This window comes from Limulus polyphemus, unplaced genomic scaffold (genome assembly GCF_000517525.1).
Source record: "Limulus polyphemus unplaced genomic scaffold, Limulus_polyphemus-2.1.2 Scaffold41, whole genome shotgun sequence".
Taxonomy (NCBI): domain Eukaryota; kingdom Metazoa; phylum Arthropoda; class Merostomata; order Xiphosura; family Limulidae; genus Limulus; species Limulus polyphemus.
Window position 1 is genome coordinate 765,972 of NW_013665651.1, and position 20,154 is coordinate 786,125.

At 33.9% G+C, this 20,154-nt stretch overlaps 1 protein-coding gene across 1 annotated transcript in view; it reads right to left on the minus strand.

The window, feature by feature from the left end:
- Positions 1 to 365: 365 nt before the first annotated feature.
- Positions 366 to 20,154, minus strand: part of LOC106461906 (homeobox protein SIX6-like) — a 30,258-nt gene continuing 10,469 nt past the window's right edge. The window contains exon 2 of the mRNA XM_022389039.1: positions 366 to 1,940. Coding sequence (XP_022244747.1) covers positions 1,661 to 1,940 — 280 coding nt within the window. The 3' untranslated portion in view covers positions 366 to 1,660. The remainder of the gene's footprint in view (positions 1,941 to 20,154) is intronic.

A 20,154-nucleotide genomic window follows, 5' to 3' on the forward strand; every position in this document is an offset into this window, starting at 1 on the left:
TAGGCAATACATAATAGGATGGTGTATTTTGATACCCCACAACAATTAAAGTCAGGCTCCACAGTCATATACCGCTATGTGCCCCTTGGCCATTTAGGGAAAATTTGCCCATTATAACGGAAATTAGTATGGTACATTTCTTATTACTCAGCTTGTAATTATTAAGTAACATTCGGGATTCTATGTGTATTCTTATATATATATGAATACATATTGCAAGGAGTCTTCTGCTTGACAATGTACATAAAAAGATGCCCCAAGTGGTACAGCAGCACGTCTGCGGACTTACAACGCTGGAAACCGCTGGTTTCGGTACCCGTGATGGGCAAAGCACATATAGCCCATTATGTTGCTTTGTGATTAACTTCAAGCAAACATAAAAATATTTTGGAAAACATAGGTAATGTCTGATTTAGAAACTTTGAAATTAAATATTTTCGTCTTCAGAAAACACAAAAGCATTTTCGGTCAACAGCATTTGACAAAATATCACATAATAACAGGGATGTACTTAAAACGTCACTCTTAAGCCTGAAATATTTTTTTAATGTCACGTGCACTTCAACGGGTGACGAGGTATGATAACTGTGGAGTTGAAATCAAGAACTTTTATATGTGAATTTACTAAATCATAATATTATTTATAAAAAATATTCACTGGCAGCTTGCCGCTGAGCCACTCTGAGTGGAGGGTGGGAGTGCATTTTATAAACGGTCTAGCCAATTCAAATTAATCAAGATATAACGAGACATAATAAAAATAAATGTCCTATGTGTACTATAACATAGCATTCACTGACCTAATTTGCATGTCTGTAAGGTGTATTAATCTTTTAAAATCAAATTTTACAAGAAATAAGTTTACTTAATCAAACCTACAATTCAGATAATTATTTCAAAATTTTACTGCAGATTTTACAAAACTGTCTTAAGCACCTTTGTGATTTATACGAGTTCTAATCACAATGTATCTAGAAATTCTGAAACTATATCAATAAGATAATAATACACAGGACTTATTTTTTCTTTAACAAATAATTACTTCTTCGGGTTAAGATTCCTAGTCAACTTCTAGTCTTATTCAGCTGTACCATGTTTCCTACACTGTTGAATAACATACTTATTTAGTGTTTCTTATTTACCAGATCTTGGAATCTGTTCAAAATTGCCTAAAGCAAGAAGGAAACTAAAGTCAGTAATTGGTTTCAAGATGCAGTATATCTTTGATGACAAGAAAACGGCCTTCTATATCAAACCAGGCACGATAAATAGGGTTCGACGTGCCTGTATCCATATAGCTTTGATGTGCTGAGCACTGCAAAATTCACAGAAGTTCAGATATGTGCCTTTTATTAGTCTCTAGTGTGAAGAGAGAGAGGTACGGTTAGGGATAACTTTATACCACGTGTAGAGCTCAGTGGAATAGAATATATCTGTATGTACAAACTGTGCAAAGGCTGCACATCTAAATGTAAATAATACCTTCAAAGGCTGTAGATTTTCTTCTGTCTCTCTCTTTCTTTTCTTTTTTTTTGACAAAGTGAAGGATTAACAAGAAATAAACAGAATGTCATTTTTCCCTTCCGACCTGTACAATTGTAATATCTATAAATAAACTTATCGTGAGACGGTAAGCAAAACGTCCATCTTTCAATCAGGGTCACTGTCCGTGAGCGTGGACAGGCGAAGGACTACAACTGGATTCCGTACTGGTCGACACGGCTGCGGGGCTTTCAAGAGGAAAGCTGATACCGCCGCAACTGCCACAACTCCCGTTGGTGCTCTCCGTTTCCTCGGTAGTCGGTCTTCGCTCCGAAGAGTGGGAGGTTCGCTGATTAACCGGAGACGGGTTGCCCTGGCTGGTCGCCGTATCGTTCCCACTCGACATATGTCGACTTAGATGTTGCTGTTGGTGACGGTGCAGCTGTTGTTGAAGAAGTCTGTAGAGTGGAAATAATACGAGGTTTAAGAAAAGATTTATATATTAGAACGCTTAGAATATCTAAATAGTGAAATCCAACAAATAGAAATCATGCATCATAGTACGATTAATACTATGCCATGATTTTGTTTTATTTCCTCTATTCTTACAAGTTAACAAACCAATTTGAAAATTGAAGACTGTTCAGCAAAAAGCCAAAATATTAACGCTGGAACAGTAAAATAAAATAAAAACCTGTATAATGAAATCTCACGGAAAACGAAGATATAAATACGTTGTCTTCGATTAGGGCGAAAAAAAAAGCTGTTGATTTTTTTGGTGTGGGCATAGAGACTAGCAAAACAAAACAAACATAGAAACGCATACTGACGAGTGTAGTGACGTCATCTGTTAACCTCGTTAACTTTGAAGTTTTTGTTTTTACTTTATTACAAAAACTGATGTTTGCCTACTATTTTACTGAAGTTTCGTTTTCATGAATCTTATATTTTTAATTTTAAATCACTGATGTGCCACAATTCCTTATGTGTTCGCTTCATACTAGGATTTTTTGTCACGACCGAGTCCCTCTTGGTCTCGGTTTTTACCCCTTTAAAGAACATATTAGCTTAACATGTTTGCATGCTACTTTTCAATCTTCTACAACTAAAAAAAAGAAAAGAAAGCTTAATGGTCATCTTGACTCAATATTGAAATGCGTTCTGGACTGTACAAGGCAACTGACATGCATAGCTCAGAAAAATCACAATGTTACTTTTACTAACGGGCTGAGTGAGAGTTGAAAGGCGGGGAGTTCGTGATTCCCGTAGTTTAATTGGTTGGAACACCTCTACGATCGAATCCCGCTCAACTCTCAGTTTTAATTTCTTCAGAGGATCATATACCTCAATCGAGTTTGAGCTTTCAGCGTGTAGGTTCAAACACGAGTCGTTTGATCTTTGAGTGTAACAGGCTGAAACGTGTTGTTTGATCTTTCAACATTTCAAAGTTGAAACAAGTGTTTTTGATTTTTCGATATAACAGGCTGAATTGTGTTATTTAAATTTTCTGTATTTCAAGGTTGAACAAGAGTTTTTTTTTATCTTTCAATATTTCAAGGTTAAAAAATGAGTTCTTTGATCTTTCAATGTAACAGGGTGAAGCATATTTTCTTTGAGCTTTCAACTTGACAGGCTGAAACGTGTTATTTGATCTTTCAATGTTTCAAGATTGAAACGTATTTTTTTCGTCTCTTTATGTACCAGGTTGAAACCAGAAAAATAACTAATTTAAATTTTAATGAATGCTTTTCTCAAATATCAATCCATAGCTAACAAAACTTGCTAACAACAGTCTGTAATAAAAATGTCAGCTTGAAAACATATGAAGAGATATTCGGATTTAGTATTACACACCCGATTTTATCATTTATTTTATCATGAAATTGTGTATCATTTTCAAGTAAAATTAAAACAAAAAATGCAGCATAGTGCTTAAGGAACGGGGAGTGTATATGTATGTCTGTATATCTGCATGAGAATTTAAGCTAAAAAATCATATACCAACCCAATTTTATGTAGAAACAATTTTTTTTAAATGGGTAGATCAAGGAAAAGACGTTAATTGCTATTAATTTCATAATTAATTATTAGTTACACACAGGAGTTTATTAATGTGATAATAATTAATGTGATTAATGTGTAATATCATACAATTCAGATCATTAATCTTTGGAAATACTCCGGTCGCAAGTGTTCAACGATAAATGAAATCACAAACGACTCGAACCATCTCATAGATTCCAAATGTTGCCAAGGTTGAAACATTTTCGTAAATAGAACACATACTAAAAACACGAAAGTCAGAATCTTTTCCCACTAATAGCTTTCTCAGAAGTCAAAAACTATAAAATATAATAAACCCGTATACGCTCTATTTCTCTACGGTGCTATAATCAGCTATTATTTACTGTGTTGAATTAATATAAATATTTGTAGCCACCCAATGCTTAATACGACATGTTCTTCGGGAACTGTAAAAGTTATTCAACTAAGCCTAACATCTGAATATCTCCACAGAACTTGCAAGTTCTCTCCAATAAGCCATGACAATCTGTTTTGTGTGCACGAATGGCTGTACAATGACTTCGTTCACAAAGCGAGAAAGAGTGCGTTTATTCCAGCTCTTCTACAAGTTCAGCTTGCGTGATGAGACCCATAAACAAAGCCGATTAAACACACGGAAATAATAGATAGATGGTTACATCTTATATTGCTTTTAATAAACCTTCTATTTCCAGATTAAATTTTGAAAAACGGTACACAATTCGGTATAAATAAGAATATGTTTAAGTACTCCCAATCTGTTTAGATATATAATTCAAATTAATATAGGTCTTATACAATGAAAGCATAACCTAATTTCTGCTCTATAAATGAAAAACGTAGATTAAGAGAGAAATAAAGAGAGCATGTACGTTCGATCAAAAGATATTCTAATGTGTCGGTATCATGGTTTCAAATATCTGTATTATATCAGTGACATCTAATTGAGATAAATTACGTAAATCTTTATTGAATTTGTCTGTTGTATCCATCCGATTTAAAGAAGTAACTTTGTAATTACACATTCAAAATATGGTTGAGACATGAATTATTTAAAGTTCTATTCCGATACATAAGCATTCTACACTAATAACAACAAGAATAAGATAACACGTTAACAACAACATGCGATTGTAAAGATGGTTGAAACAATTTTGGATTTTTATGGTAATTCAGATGATACGTGTAACAAACCAATGTGAAACGAAGGATTTATGAAAATTACTTTATGCATTTCATCTCTAGACAGTGACGAATATACTATTGCAGCTGCATTTGATTTTCGAAATGTTTGTGTACAATCTTAGAATTTCGCGTCTTACCGTTTGTATGCATATGAGTTAGTGTGAATATGCTCTTTAAAGAATACAAAACATTATTGTACGTGGTTATAGCATAAGTTGTTACATTTGGTCTTTGTATATATAACTATTAGCGTGTGTGGTACTTGAAACACGAGCACGAACTTTAGTTACTATGAATGCGGCATCATCTACGAAACATCCATCACTACCAAGAGAACATAATGAAGTTTTTGGCATGGGTATAGACTGAAGACTAATTTACACGAGAAGTCATAAGCCTGGTTGGTTGCTTTCCTGCAGATATATTTATATTAGCGAACACTTATATAAGTGTGATTTTACACAGGGTTGAGAATTAAACTAAAAACTGAAACGACTTATATACATGGTTATATACAGTAAAATTTGAGATGAGTTGTGACAATGATTATAAGCAGTTACTCTGAAATGACTTGTGTCCATGGTTATCGAGAATATATTTTGAGTCAGCTTGTATCTATGGTTATATACAGTTAAAGCTAGAACAACTTGTGTCCATGGTTACGAGCATTATATCCTAAAATAATTTGTCCCCATCTTTAAAAACATTAAACTCCGAAATAACTCGTGTCCATCTTTAAAACATTACACTTCCAACAACTTGTGTTCATGGTTATGAACATTATATCCTGAAACAACTTGTGTCCATCTTTCAAAACAATACACTCGGAAACAACTTGTGTCCATCTTTAAAAACATTACACTTCGAAAAAACTCGAGTCCGTCTTTAAAACATTACTCGTCTAAACAACTTGTGTCCATGGTAAAAACTGCACTTTGCGGTAGAGTAATCCAGGAGCAAGTTTGTAAGAAAACGTTTTAGTCTATAACACTCTAAAGGCTTTTCAAAATAGGCAAAAAAAACAAACAAACAAACAACAATTTCGAAAACAAATTTACGAAATATTTTCCGCTTATTAGATACAATCGGTGAAAAATGATGTTCGGGAATGTGACCGTAGCTGTTTAACGACTGTCGTGATAAGTTTCCATTATAGTTAAACAGTAATTCAAGACAATATGTGGTTAATAAAACAACACAGCTTGTTCATTATACCACACAAGATTTGGTTGCTACGGTAATTTAGTTTCATTGTTGCAAATTTGTTACGGCTGAAATAAACACGCCAAGCTAAGGATGATTTGGTATTTTCCCTTTGAACGTCTCCGTGAGACATATGGGCAAAACGACTAGGTCAGAGACGTCTAAAGTTATGGCATACTCATCCCTAATTTAGAGTTGCTGATACTCTTAACCGAATAATATGATTTACACTTTAAACGCCCTCACAGATGAAATGGTGGAGCGTTTTCAGGGGCATATCGAAGCTTAAACCTTGAACAATCCGATCGAAGCTCGGCACGATAGCCCCCAGATCACGCACCGTCCAAGAGATGAAGAGCAAACGTTCAAATAGCATAATTTTTGCATTATTTGCTTTTAGGGGAGTACTTATCTAGCCGACGATCAACGTTTGTCCTTTTGTTGTTGTTGTTGTTATAAATAAAGAGATAACTAATTGCTGCCAACAAAAATAAGTTAACTTCTTATTTACAGGCTCTACAAAGGTTAAAATTATGTAACAGGTAAGATGTGTTTCTTAACACGTATAAGATACAGTGAAAATTAAGATAAATTATGATGGTGCAGATCATCTGAATTGAGTTTTGATTTTAAAAATTCACTTATCTAAAATACACAGATTAAGCTGCATTAATTCTTGTTAAACCTTTTTGTCACACGCCAAAAAGAATGAAATTTAAGCACAGTTGGTCGATAAAACACAAGTTTTAACATCTTTATTTACAAGTGATCTATTCATTGATAATTTGTGTGGCATTGTATCACGAAAAGACTGATTATAATTTGTTTTATAAATCTTTCTTTACCAATCCTATACTATAATAACAAGAAACATAATTGTATATCGTTTGAACAGTCAGTAATCCACAAGGATTACGAGTAAATTTCTGAACGAAGTTCAAAATACGACATTCATTTTATCGTATAGTGTTCTGCATGTGCACTGCAGTGAATCATGTGTTTGTTTCATCATGATAAATTTGTACAAAATTAATAAAATTGAATAGTCGTAAAGAAAGAATTAAAACCCTTGTCATTTCAAATTGCAGTGTAATATGCCTTAAATTAAAACATTATATTTAAATCGATACTGCTTCTATATCTGCAGTTATATTAACTTAGATATATATATAGAGAGAGAGATGCAAAAGAGCAGAAATAATAGTAGTTAAATAAGATTAGGTAGAATTGTGCAACGGTAAAAACTATGACTATGAATTGCAAATAGGAACATAAAATTATTTTTGAATTACATCCTGAATGGTGACTTTTGAAATTACGAAAATGGTAAAAAATAATAAAATCACGAAACGTGTAGAAAATAATAAAGAAGATAAAGAAACAGAAGATGTTAAAGATTGTAGTGTTTTGTTACATATATATGAATATATATATATATAGGAGTATTAAGTTAGGAGTATTAACTGTATTAAGTTTCTTCTTATTGGAAGATTAGCAAAAGGGCCAATGAAAATTTATAGAAAAAAGAATTATTGATATTTTTCCTTTAGTGTAATGTCATACAAACCATCTGAAAAATGTATATTTTATTTTTGACTGTGTAAAAACTCGAGTATGTTTTTACTGTCTACTGGAAAGATTCCTCTCACAAAAAAAAAAGAAATTTTAAGGAAACAGTCGCTAAAATTATGACTTAGAAAAATATCTGAATTATGTGATCCTAAGGTTGCATGTACCGTTGGCGATGATCTATATCCACCATTATGTGGCTGATACCTATATTATTTGTAGTAATGAAACCACTATTAAACCGGTTTAAGAAATAAAAAGCCTGTTTTCCCATTATTTACGTTGATGACTCGCTTCCCCTCAGGGCAAAACGTATTAAGCAGGTTTACAGTACCAGATCACCTGACCATGGTGAGCGCTGCAATTGGACAAACAAATGTTTCAGTGAAACATATGTTATTATACATATAAAAAAGTTAATATAGCTGGGGATATATAGGCAATATTGGTTTAGATTTAATGTTTTATGTTAAGGTGTATTAAACTACAATTTGAAATGACACGGGTTTTAATTCTTTCGTTATGGCTATTAAATTGCATGCACTTCGTGGAAATTTGTCATGAAGAAACAAACACATGATTCACTGTAGTGCCCATATGGAACATTAAATGATAAAACGAATGTCGTATATTGAACTATATTCTGAATGTTTATTCGTAATTTTTGCGGCCTACTGACTGTAAAAAATAACTACATAATGACTTATTTTGGGATCCTGCGATCAGTTTGTTTGGGCTATCTGTCTTCTGCCCACCGCGGATATCGAAGCACGATTTTTAGCATTAGAACCCCTCAGACTTACCGTTGAAGCACCAGAGGAGGGGAGCCTGCAATCATATATCAGACACATCGGAACATATAAACATTTTCTTTCGGGAGAGGGCAGTTGTAAATGAATAAAAATTGTGTGACTGTCAGTAAAAACATTAGCAATACTATTCCACAATTTTACGCAATAACATGTATTCTATTATACATGTACAAATATACCACACACAAATTAAATTGTTTGCTGTTTACTACAGAACCGCATTTTCACACGTTTACTTCATTATACACTTTCTATATGCCACGTTTATCATATTTACTTTGTAATTATTGGGGGCACGTGTCTCCCGGCGTCTAAGTTTATAGCATTCTTTTTAAAGACAATAAAAATCATTTTAATAATTTGGTGATAACGTTCAATCAAACACTGAATAAACACTACGTCGCAGAAAATATTATTTTACAGAAGTCTTGTACGTGTAAAGTAAAACTTATTAGTAAACAACTGAAACACGTTGTCTTTAAATTAAGGATAAATAATACATTCATTTATAAATAAAATCAACACTTTAGTTTTAAGTTGTTCAATAGCTTCATTTTTATCATTTTACGTTTTTTAAATTTAAAAAAAATTAATAATGCATCGCCATCACCATAACTTTTTTTCCCCTGTTTTGAAAACAAAAACAACTTAATCGTATATCTCACAATCTGTTGTCCCCCGCTGAGCCAGCGGTAAGTCTACGAATTTACAACGCTAAAATCAGGGGTTCGTTTCCCCTCAGTGAACACAGCAGATAGCGCGATGTGGCATTACTATAAGAAACACACACACACACAATCTGTGAAATAAATGAAAAACACAACAAAATTAAAGGAAAAGTGTTTGACACTTTATAGACCACGTTATGAGGTCATAGTGTGTCTATTAAACACGCAGTGTACACGTTATGAAGTCATAGTGTGTCGTATTACACACGCAGTGTACACGTTATGAAATCATAGTGTGTCGTATTAAACACGCAGTGCACACGTTATGAAGTCATAGTGTGTCGTATTAAACACGCAGTGTAGAAGTTATACTGCAATACGTTTATAGAATGACACACGTAATCCTCACTACAACCTAGTTACACACGTAATGGTGTACACTTGAATAGAAAACTGAAGGAATTTATAAACTTCATAAAAAACCAAAAACAATTGTGTCCTTTTTGAAGTCCTTTAAAATCATAACTATATACAAAGCTATGTTTGGCATACCCTAAAGCTCCACAGTGGTATGGCTGCGGATTTATAACGCTAGAAACCGGGTTTTGATACCCGTATTGGGCAGAGCACAGATAGCCCATTGTATAGCTTTGTGCTTAACTACAAAGAAATTTTACAAAGAAAAATGTAACAAAATATGTATATTATTAAAACAAAGGAGCTTCCGAAATCAACGAAATTTATGTTACAAAAAAGTGAATGAAATTTTGTTATATTCAATACACAAAGTTAATCATTTTAAACTTTTTCAGTCATTTGCGTGGTCATCAACCCAAGATAAAAAGTTATTCAATCAAAAGTAAGCATAAAATGTTGGTATTTACTTGAAAAACTACGTGTTTTGAGCAACATGGCGCAAGTAATAACAGTATAGCGTATTTTGGGCGTTAAGCGTAATAATGTTTTGGCGGCAAAAAATAATAGTTTTTTCAAGCATAAAAGTTATTGTTTTTTTTGTTTTTTTACACACCCAATAGTTTATTTGTTTCCTTGGGTGTCTACTTCATCTTATGATAAAAGTCTCTTTAGCTACGGTAAAGTAGATGAATTCAACATATGTGGACTTTTTTAAGCAGTATTATAAAAGGGCCTGATCATTTTATTCGCCTCTCTCTCTCTCTCTCTGGCGGACCGGCATGGCTAGGTGGTTAGGGAGGTCGACTCGCAATCTGCGGGTCGCGGGTTCGAATCCCCGTCACACCAAACATGCTCGCCCTTTCAGCCGTGGGGGCGTTATTATGTGACGGATTCATTGGTAAAAGAGTAGCCCAAGAGTTGGCGGTGGGTGGTGATGACTAGCTGCCTTCCCTCTAGTCTTACACTGCTAAATTAGGGACGGCTAGCGCAGATAGCCCTCGTGTAGCTTTGCGCGAAATTAAAAAAAAAACAACAAAACAAACAAACTCTCTCTCTCTGACTATTAACTTCAGATGGTCAATTACTTTATCTCACCAAAGATTAGTTCCCATTAAATAAATGGTCACAACTATATTGGTTAAACTCTTTTTTTTAGGTATATCAATTTAAACATAATGCTCATTTTTATACCTATCACTATGATGAATTATATATAGAAGAAATATGTTGTAAATTTTTATAGTATATATATATTGCTAATTAATAAGTCTACGAACAACAATGTCTATGTTAAGTTTACACGGATGTGATTAAGAACGTATCTGAAAATTTGTTTTTAGAACTGAAAATCATAATCAGCAGGATGGAACTATTTTTGAAACAGTAGGCTTGGTGCGATTCAAAGTCTCCGCGTGTGTCCGGAAGTTAGCCCAACTCCCAAGATTCCCTGTGGTTTGTTAATAATGCCATATACAGCCGCCAGGGCTCTTTAGAGGAAGGATTTAGCCATGCGTTGATAAACGACCAGTATTCAGCCCACCTTAACTATCTAGATCTAGATTTTAACCAACAGCCAATGATTATGATAAGTTACCCATGCGATTGCTCTACATACATTTCATTCTGATCAGAGAATGAATTTATATAGAATGAGTGCTAGTACATACATTCCTAGTTATCCCAATGGGCCAAATATATAAAGAAACCAGGCAGTATTGTGAATTATTGAATTTAGTGGAGTCACTGGCCCGTGAGGTATTCTCATAACTTGTTCAAGCGTACACTTCGGTTAGTATCAGATATCAAGTTGCTCGAGACTAAACTTTAAAGATGATTTAATGGTTTAACAAGCTTTTCTGTGTAATGGAAAAAGCGAAATATATATCTTTTTATGGTTGTGATAAATTTGCCTCTTTTGTTTTGCACAAATGGTCAGTAAAGTCCAGAAAATTTTAAGCATGACCAAGCCTACAATCTAGAGGATACAAAGTTGATCAAGTCTCATTTTCCAAGATAGCAATGAAAAGTTTCAAATTCTATTCACAAACATATCTGAATCAGATCTTTTCTCTCACCCTTGACCACAGTGAATATGATGTGCCCAATAATTCCCATAAACTTCAGGACTATTGGTAAATAAATTTGTCAAGTCTTCCAGTAATAGTTTCGTTTCATGGTTATGGAAGGCAAGCTTCATTTTCACCTTGACCTTTGAACTTATTTTTGAGTTATGAAGACCAGTGATTTCATCTCATTATAAAACCTCATCGTTGTCCTAAGTTTCGTTTAGTTTATCCAGCTATATATGTTGCCCTGCAAAACGTATCAGAAGAAATTGTTAAGAAAGAGGGACCTAGTGACCAAGTTTGTCCGACAGTGCTAGGCCGAACACGGCCCAGTGATTAGCCAGCCTGTGGATCTGATGTTCGCGTCCCCTTACTGCAAAATGACGATCAAATTCTACTATTCGGTCCGAGAAAAACGAAGAGGGGCAGTGGGTGGTATTTACTATCGGCTTTTCCTCTGGTCTATCATTTCAAAATTAGAGAAAGCTAGCACAGATAGCCCTCGCTTAACGTTTCTCTAAGTTCAACAACAACAACAACAAAAAAAAATCAAACATTAAGATTCTGAACAGGGGTAAGTCTGTGTTCTAGGGGATCTGATGTTACTCAAGCCTCACTTTCTAAGAAGACAATGAAAATTTTAAAATTATGTTCACGAGATTCGTAATGTGGTTACATCGAGTGCAAGTAACTTACTGCAAATTCGCAGCAAAAATCATTTGGTGACTAATGAACACTGCTGCCTACACTTCGAATTATCCTTTCCAGATTGTCCCAAAGATGTCCTAAAGATCTGTGGTCTGGGTGGGCAATTCCAAGATATTTGGGGCTGTGAGTGGATTATAAGAGTGACGTTTATATCACACTATTCAGTCTGAGAAGAGTAGCCTAAGAGTGGACTAGTTGCTTTCCCTTTTGCTTATTTCCTCAAAATTAGGGACAGCTAGGTCAGATAAGGGTGCCGCTTTTAAACTTTACAGTCAATAGAATTTGGTGGACATATGATCTTCATTCTAATCAAAGGTAAAAACGAATATCATAATTCATATATAATAAGAACAGGTCAAGAATCCATAAGGAACAAATACATTCAAGAGAAGGTTTTTTTCATAATAATTACACCTAAGTTATGGTTGAAGTTGACGACATAATAACCCGTGAGTATACCACAAGTACCTCAGAATACAAGAGGAGAAAGCCCTGAAAATATCGATATCGTACATTTATGTCCCTAATACTCAATGTAATGTTTATTTACCTCAATCAGCCTCATTAGTTCGTTCAGTTTATATTCAAATTCTCCCTCTCCCATGTTGCTCGCGAAAGGATTCTAGAATGCTGACGTATAAACTTTCAGACATTAACCAAAATTAAAAATGTAACTAAGACACCAATTTAAACACATTCAATACATACAAATATCGAGAGACATTCAATTGGCTCGGTATGTATGTAAAGAGATATTGCCTAAATCATCAATTTATACATTTATCAACTCAACATTTGCATAATTAGAATCATTACACGCATAAAAATGATGGTTATAGTTTTTGATAAACGTGGAATATTGAATAAATGTAAGTAAAGAATCTCTATGAATGAAAAATGTTTCTTCTATAATCAAAAATATTATGTACAATAACTAAAGGAAGAGAATCACTAAGATAACAGAAAACGATTGTATATAATAAGTTTGTTTGTTTGCTTGTTTGCAATTAAGCACAGAGCTACACAATGGGCTATCTGTGCTCTGCCCACCACAGGTATCGAAACCCGGTTTCTAGCGTTGTAAGTCCGCAGACATATCGCTGTGCCACTGGGGGGCATATAATAAGTATAAGACAAGAATCACTAACGAACAAGTATAATAAAAAAGGGTTTTTCTATAATAAGTATAGGACAAGAATTACTAAATATTGTATATATTAAGTACTACATAAGAATCACAAAGGAACAGGTACAATAAAAATTGATTGTTTATAATAAGTACAGGACAAGAATTACTAAGGAACAAGCATAATCCAAAAACTATTCTGTAACATAAATACAGTACAAGAATCACTAAGAAACAAATATAATCAAAATATATTTTGCATAATAAGTACAGGACAAGAATCACTTCGAAATAAATACAATCAGAAATAATTTTGAATAATAAGTACAAGGCAAAAATAAGTAGAAACAAATATAATCACAAATATTTTGAATAATAAGCACAGGTCAATAATCACTAAAAAACAAATATAATGAACAAATTATTTTGAATAATAAGTACAGAACAAGAATCGCTAAGAAACAAATATAATCAAAAGAGTTTGTATAAAAAATATAGAACAATAATTAGTAAGAAACAAGTATAATTAAAAATATTTTGAATAAATAAGTACAGGACAAGAATCATTAAGAAACAAATATGATCAAAAAGATTTTGAATGATAAGTACAGGACAAGAATCATTAAGAAACAAATATGATCAAAAAGATTTTGAATATATAAGTACAGGACAAGAATTACTAAGAAACAAAATTAAAAAGATTTTTGATAATAAGTACAAGACACTAAGAAACAAATATATAATCAAAAAATATTTTGAATAATAAGTACAGTACAAGAATCACTAAGAAACAAATATATCATCAAAAAGATTTTCAATAATAAGTACAGTACAAGAATCACTAAGAAACAAATATATAATCAAAAAGATTTTCAATAATAAGTACAGTACAAGAATCACTAAGAAACAAATATAATCAAAAAAGATTTTGAATGATAAGTACAGGACAAGAATCACTAAGAAACAAATACAATCAAAAATATTTTGAATATATAAGTACAGGACTAGAATTGCTAAGAAACAAATATAATAAAAAAGATATTTTGTATAAAAAGTATAGAACAAGTGCCCCCCAGTGGCACAGCGGTATGTCTGGGGACTTACAACGCTAGAAACCGGGTTTCGATACCCGTGGTGGGCAGAGCACAGATAGCCCTTGTGTAGCTTTGTGCATAATTAAAAAAAACAAACAATAGAACAAGTATAATCAAAAATGGTTCTGTAGAATAAATACAGGATAAGAACTACTAAAGGTTAACTACAATTTTAATGACGAAAATCGTTAAGGAATAAATAAAATCTTGACCACACAGGTAGTCCCATGAAGCCGAGTATTTATTTGCATGGTCATCAAATGTAATTCTCTTTATCTAAACTTATGTTATTACAGTAGCCTACTCATCAGGCTTTGGATCTTCTTTAATCTCCTTTTGTCATATGTCTAATGTAGAATCTAAATTCTAAATCGGTCATATAACGGCCGAGTTTTTCTACTCAACTTTCAGTTGCCGTCCACAGATGGAGGACGACGGCTATACTTGGATAGCTTCATTTTACCTGTTGTCGTTGTTTCTTTTTCAAACTGAGATTTTAGTACATTGTTTAAATACAATTGGTGGAGTTTTTAAGTTTTTATTTTTTGATTATAGTAGCTTTAAATATATCACCTTGTTAAATGTTACCACAATACACGTATTATGGTAATATAATGGTACATTACCGTTTCCGCCTACGACTAGTTTTACGTTTTTTCTGAACACGAATGCGTGCCGAGGCCAGCTGACTTAAACGCCTATGAAGAATTATCAGGTAATTGATAAAAGCATATCCAGAGAAATGTTTCCTCTCATTTTTTTCAATCCATGTGTGGAATGAATTTGCTCATGTGCACCAGTATTAAGGCAATATGCGGCGCTACCAATTTTTTTTTGTTTGAGGGGGGGGGGTATTTTTAGACCATCAACCCAATTGAATCATTAAGCCACTTTGCATGCTACCAGTTGGTTATTTGGGCTTTAGGCCTATCGACTGCCAGGGTCATTAAGGCAATTTTTTAAAACTCCTCACCAATATTTAAGATGTGTGCGGCTGGAATAATTTAGTGCGCGGTATTTTGTTGGTTGCTGTGCGGCCGAGCAGCTTAGAGGGAACACTTTATTTTATATATAGGTACAAAATCACTAAGGAACAACTACCATTATAATAAGTAAAGGAAGAGAATTGTTATAGATCAAATACAATTTTGACCACACAGGTAATTTCATGAGTCTCTTTAATTTATTACAATTCTCTAACGTCATTTTTCTTTAATTTGTTGTAACATTTTCTATACTATTTCACACCTAGAACAACGTTATTCTTCTCAGAAAATCCTGGTTAGTCAATCAAAGCACAACAAAAGCTCCTTCTGTCGACCACATTTGCAAGTACAAATAAAGAAACAGCAACCAATAATAATAATAATGAAACACAAACAATTTTAAATCTTGAGACAACAAACTGTTTAATTAACAGCAAAGAGGAGCTACTACATACCAGTACTTACCCGTCATATTGTAACAGTGATTCTTAATCAATGGGCCGTGAGACGAGCAGTTATAAATCGCCGCGAGCCGGGCACAACTGCACATGTGAACATTTACGATTCTGCCAAATAACTAAGTGGGCCTAGAGGTGCAAAAGGTTGAGCAACTCTGATCTACACGTCCATAACTTAATAATTGATATTTGATATGCATTACCCATTTAAACCAAACTTACATTAAAAAGAAGACACACTAGCATATTTGCCAAACTTATATTTCATCATAGGTAACATGTATATACAATCAATCACATTGTAACACAATGATCTCATTAAAGTAACTCCTAGATATAAAATAGGCTTACAAGAATCATCCTGCCACCTGGTGGCTAGAAGACACAACTAAAGCACCTTGTAATCCAAGAAAGAGAGACGCCGTTTACCTTTCTATATTTTGCGTGTACAGAGAAATCCAATATTCTTTATAGATACATTCGCATCCAGTCTGTAGAATATTGTACAGGTAACGTGGCTAAATATTTAGTTCATTAAAGTTCTACCAAGTCACACAGGTGAGAAATCATATTCCTGGCATTTTTGTTTCTTCTGTTAATAAAAAAGATGAAAGCAATATGTAACCAGTAAAAAACAACGTCGGTGAAAAATGATAAATCTCGGATGAGATATCTTAAAGGGCTTTCCAGCTGGATAAAAAAGATAACGAAGAAACCGTGAATAATCCAGAAAATGTGTTACTTTGATTTCACGTTCATCTCATTCCTATGAGTGTTAAGAACTTATTTTGGCAAATGTATCTATATGTGTGTGTGTGAGTGTTCCGCTAATTATTATTATTTTTTTCAATTTGAGAAACTTGTTAAACTTGTATAATCTAAACGTTTTTTTTATTTTTATTATCACAGCAGATAAATATCTATGGTCAAACAAAGACCGTTTTCTTTACTAGACTTACAATATCTGCTACTGTATGAAAAAAAATTTAAAATACGAAAGTCAGTCACATATTATGCAGACTGATTTTATAATGTTTCAGGTAATTACTTGAACCATATAAACAAAGAAATGTAGTTAAGTCATGGTTAGTATGAAGGCAATGGGTAAGAGCAAGAGTTTTTCTGACTTTATAAGGGGCATGATGCTATCTAGCAAGAGAGTTATCATCACACATCTTTTCCTTAACCGACTGCTCAAAGAAATCTGTCATCAGAGTCTACCATCTAAAAAAATTAAAAGGGAATACACCCGTCATTACGTTAAACTCTGGCTGCCAACATTAGTGATTGACCAAAGGAAAATACTATTGGACAGGCTTATAAAGTGTAAAAAAACATCAGACCATGCTCCAGATAGCTACCTCCTCCAACATTAGTGAGGATTCGACTATCGTTACAACCATACCGCGCAGTTGAAAACCAGTCTAAAAACCGTTTATCTCAACTCTAGGCAAGTACGAGGCGCATAAAGACATACCCAAAGACCTCCATTTGTGTCTTGATGAAGTAGCATATGAGTGTGCTGCAATCTGACCACAGGTGAAGTGTGTTTGAAAAGTTTGAGCCTACAGATATGGCAAGTGGTGCAAACGATTTCATCACAAGTCTACACAGACCTTCAACCTGAAATAGATACCCATTGTATGTATGGTATTGTTTATACTGATCACTGTAAAACATTACATCTCACACAAAGAAAAGAGTAATAATGAATTTAATTAGAGTAATTGAGTTATATTGTTTTCTTCAGCAAAGGAGATTTTTTATTCTTGTTGCTTAACATAAATCTGAAAAAAAAAAACGTTTTTAAAGCCTTTACAATCACAAAAACACAGTAGCTGTTGAGGACTTCTCTCCTCGAGATCCCCGGTCGGCCACCGGGGGCATTGGTAGACCCCAGGACCCTGGTTGATTTCTTTAATTCCACTTGGCCCGACCACTTTTAATTAGCTTCCGAGGGGCCTACTTTAGTGTTGCTTATAACGCAAACTAGGAAGCGTGTGATGTCTGATGAATCGCGTCTAAACCTTTTCTGACAGTAGCGTGAAAATATATAGAGAAGTACGTGAGGCACTTGAACCAGCCTAAGTTGTTCAAAAAAGTGTAAGCTGCTGAAAGTGGTATAATAATAGCGTGTGGAAAGTTCTTATAGCAAGGTCTGGGGGGTGGGTGCATTTTTCTCCCTGAACTACAGGGGCTTTCATAAAGCGATAGTGCAACAATCAACACATTCGTATTGTCCTAAACTGGTTCGTAGAACACGGCAAAAAACTTCAGTTATTTCCATGGCCAGTACTGTCACTGGATCTCATTTCAGTTGAGCACCTATGGAATGAGCTTGAGCGTCACATTCGCCAACGTAATCCGACAGCTGTGAATCCGTTGCAGACCATTTTCCTCTATGAATGGTCTACAATCGAACAAGAAACACGCCAAGTCCTGCATGGTCATTATCATGGCGAAAGAGCGTTCCAGTAAAGTATTAAATAGAACATCGGATATCATATGCGCATATTTATGCATATAAGCATAAAAAGTGATAAATGCTTATTATACAAGTATGTTTACGTGTGTATGAACACGATGACACTAGTGAATAAAAGTTATGGTCCACAAACACTATAGTGCGATAGTGTAAAGAAAAAAGAAGAAGAAGAGAGAAGTGAAACAAGCATTTTGCTTTATTGGTTTTACTTTTTATGCATATTTGAGCGTGGGGAAAATTCTTATAACAAGATCTGGGGGGGGTGCATTTTCTCCCTGAAGTACAGGGGTTTTCATAAAGCAAATAGTGCAACAATCAACATATTGGTATTGTCCTAAACTAGTTCGTAGAACACGGCAAGAAACTTTACTCAAATATGCATATATACACAAAAGTGATAAATGCTTATAAAAGTGTGTGTTCATAAACACTACAGTGGGATAGTGTAAAAAAAAAGGAAGAAAAAAAGAAGTGAAACAAACATTTTCATTTATTGGTTTTACTTTAGAGCGACGAATTGAGAATTAATTAATATAAATATGTGACTTTAAATTTCCTATCTTGGAATGTATGCCCAGCGAATCGACTGGGGTGTTTGAGAGAGAAATTTTAATATGCTGTTAATTAAACTGAGAACAAGGTGTCAACACGTAGATCACCAACGGGAAACACTACAGCACGTGTGTGGCATCGCCACATTCTACGGCGCAAAAAGTTGGAATTGTCGAAACAATAGGTACGTGATAGCTATCTACTATAAATTAAATTAAACTTGACTGACGCTTTCTAAACGTTTTGAAAGGGGTATTCATATAAATAGACACTTACGCAGACATGGGTAGATAGATAGGCAGCAAATGAATAGTACATTGAAGTTGTATATAGGTCTATCATCATTGAATATGTTTCTCACGCAAGAATAAAACTTTGTGTACAACAGTGTTCCGGATTGTTAATCTTTATTATCCACTCTAAACTACTGTTGCCAGAATTTGCATATAGAAACGAAATATAGGCCAGATAAATACATTAATATTCGTACTCAAACTAAGGACTTTATTCACGATACAAGTGCGCAGCGTTTTTAAATTACGAGGCTGAATTTCATGACACAAAAGGGTGCATTTAAAGTGAATGAATGTGCTCCGAAAATCGGCTACTCTACGAATATCTATTTGATGGACATAATTGTAGGTTTAACGTATGTTATTTCTCTAGTAGTTAAAGATACGTGTCTACAGATGTGAACACCAGTAATAACAACATGAAAAACTGAATAGACTTTGCAATGTATAGAAAGCCCATCAACATCACTCACCTTATCAAAAGGCTGTTATTTTCACAAGCGTACATCTAGATTACGCTATTATGTTACGTATATCGCGTTATTGATACAGTCTGTAGCTTTGTAGTCCTAGACTTCTGTCCTGTCAAATTATAGCTAGTGAAAAGCTTCATTCTATACAATCTAACCGCCCCGCCCACTTATCATTTCCTGAACACAATTGAAACTAATGTATATATATCTGATATACAATTCTATACATTATACATACATAAACTGAGACATTAATTCACAAACAAGTGAATATCTTTCATGTTTATTGTACCTCTATAAATTGCAAAAATATATGCAGCAATGGGAAGCATATAAATTCATGCATTAGAGGCACACATATGTAAATATATATATATATTTGTTCATACAGACTTTCAGACACCCTAGAGTGTGGATACAAATATTACCATAGAATTGGATATACTTTTCTCTTTTCGTGTGCTCATAAAAGACGCACATTTATTTAAACATAAATCTAATAATAAAATCAGTGATCGTGTACAGGGCTGGTTG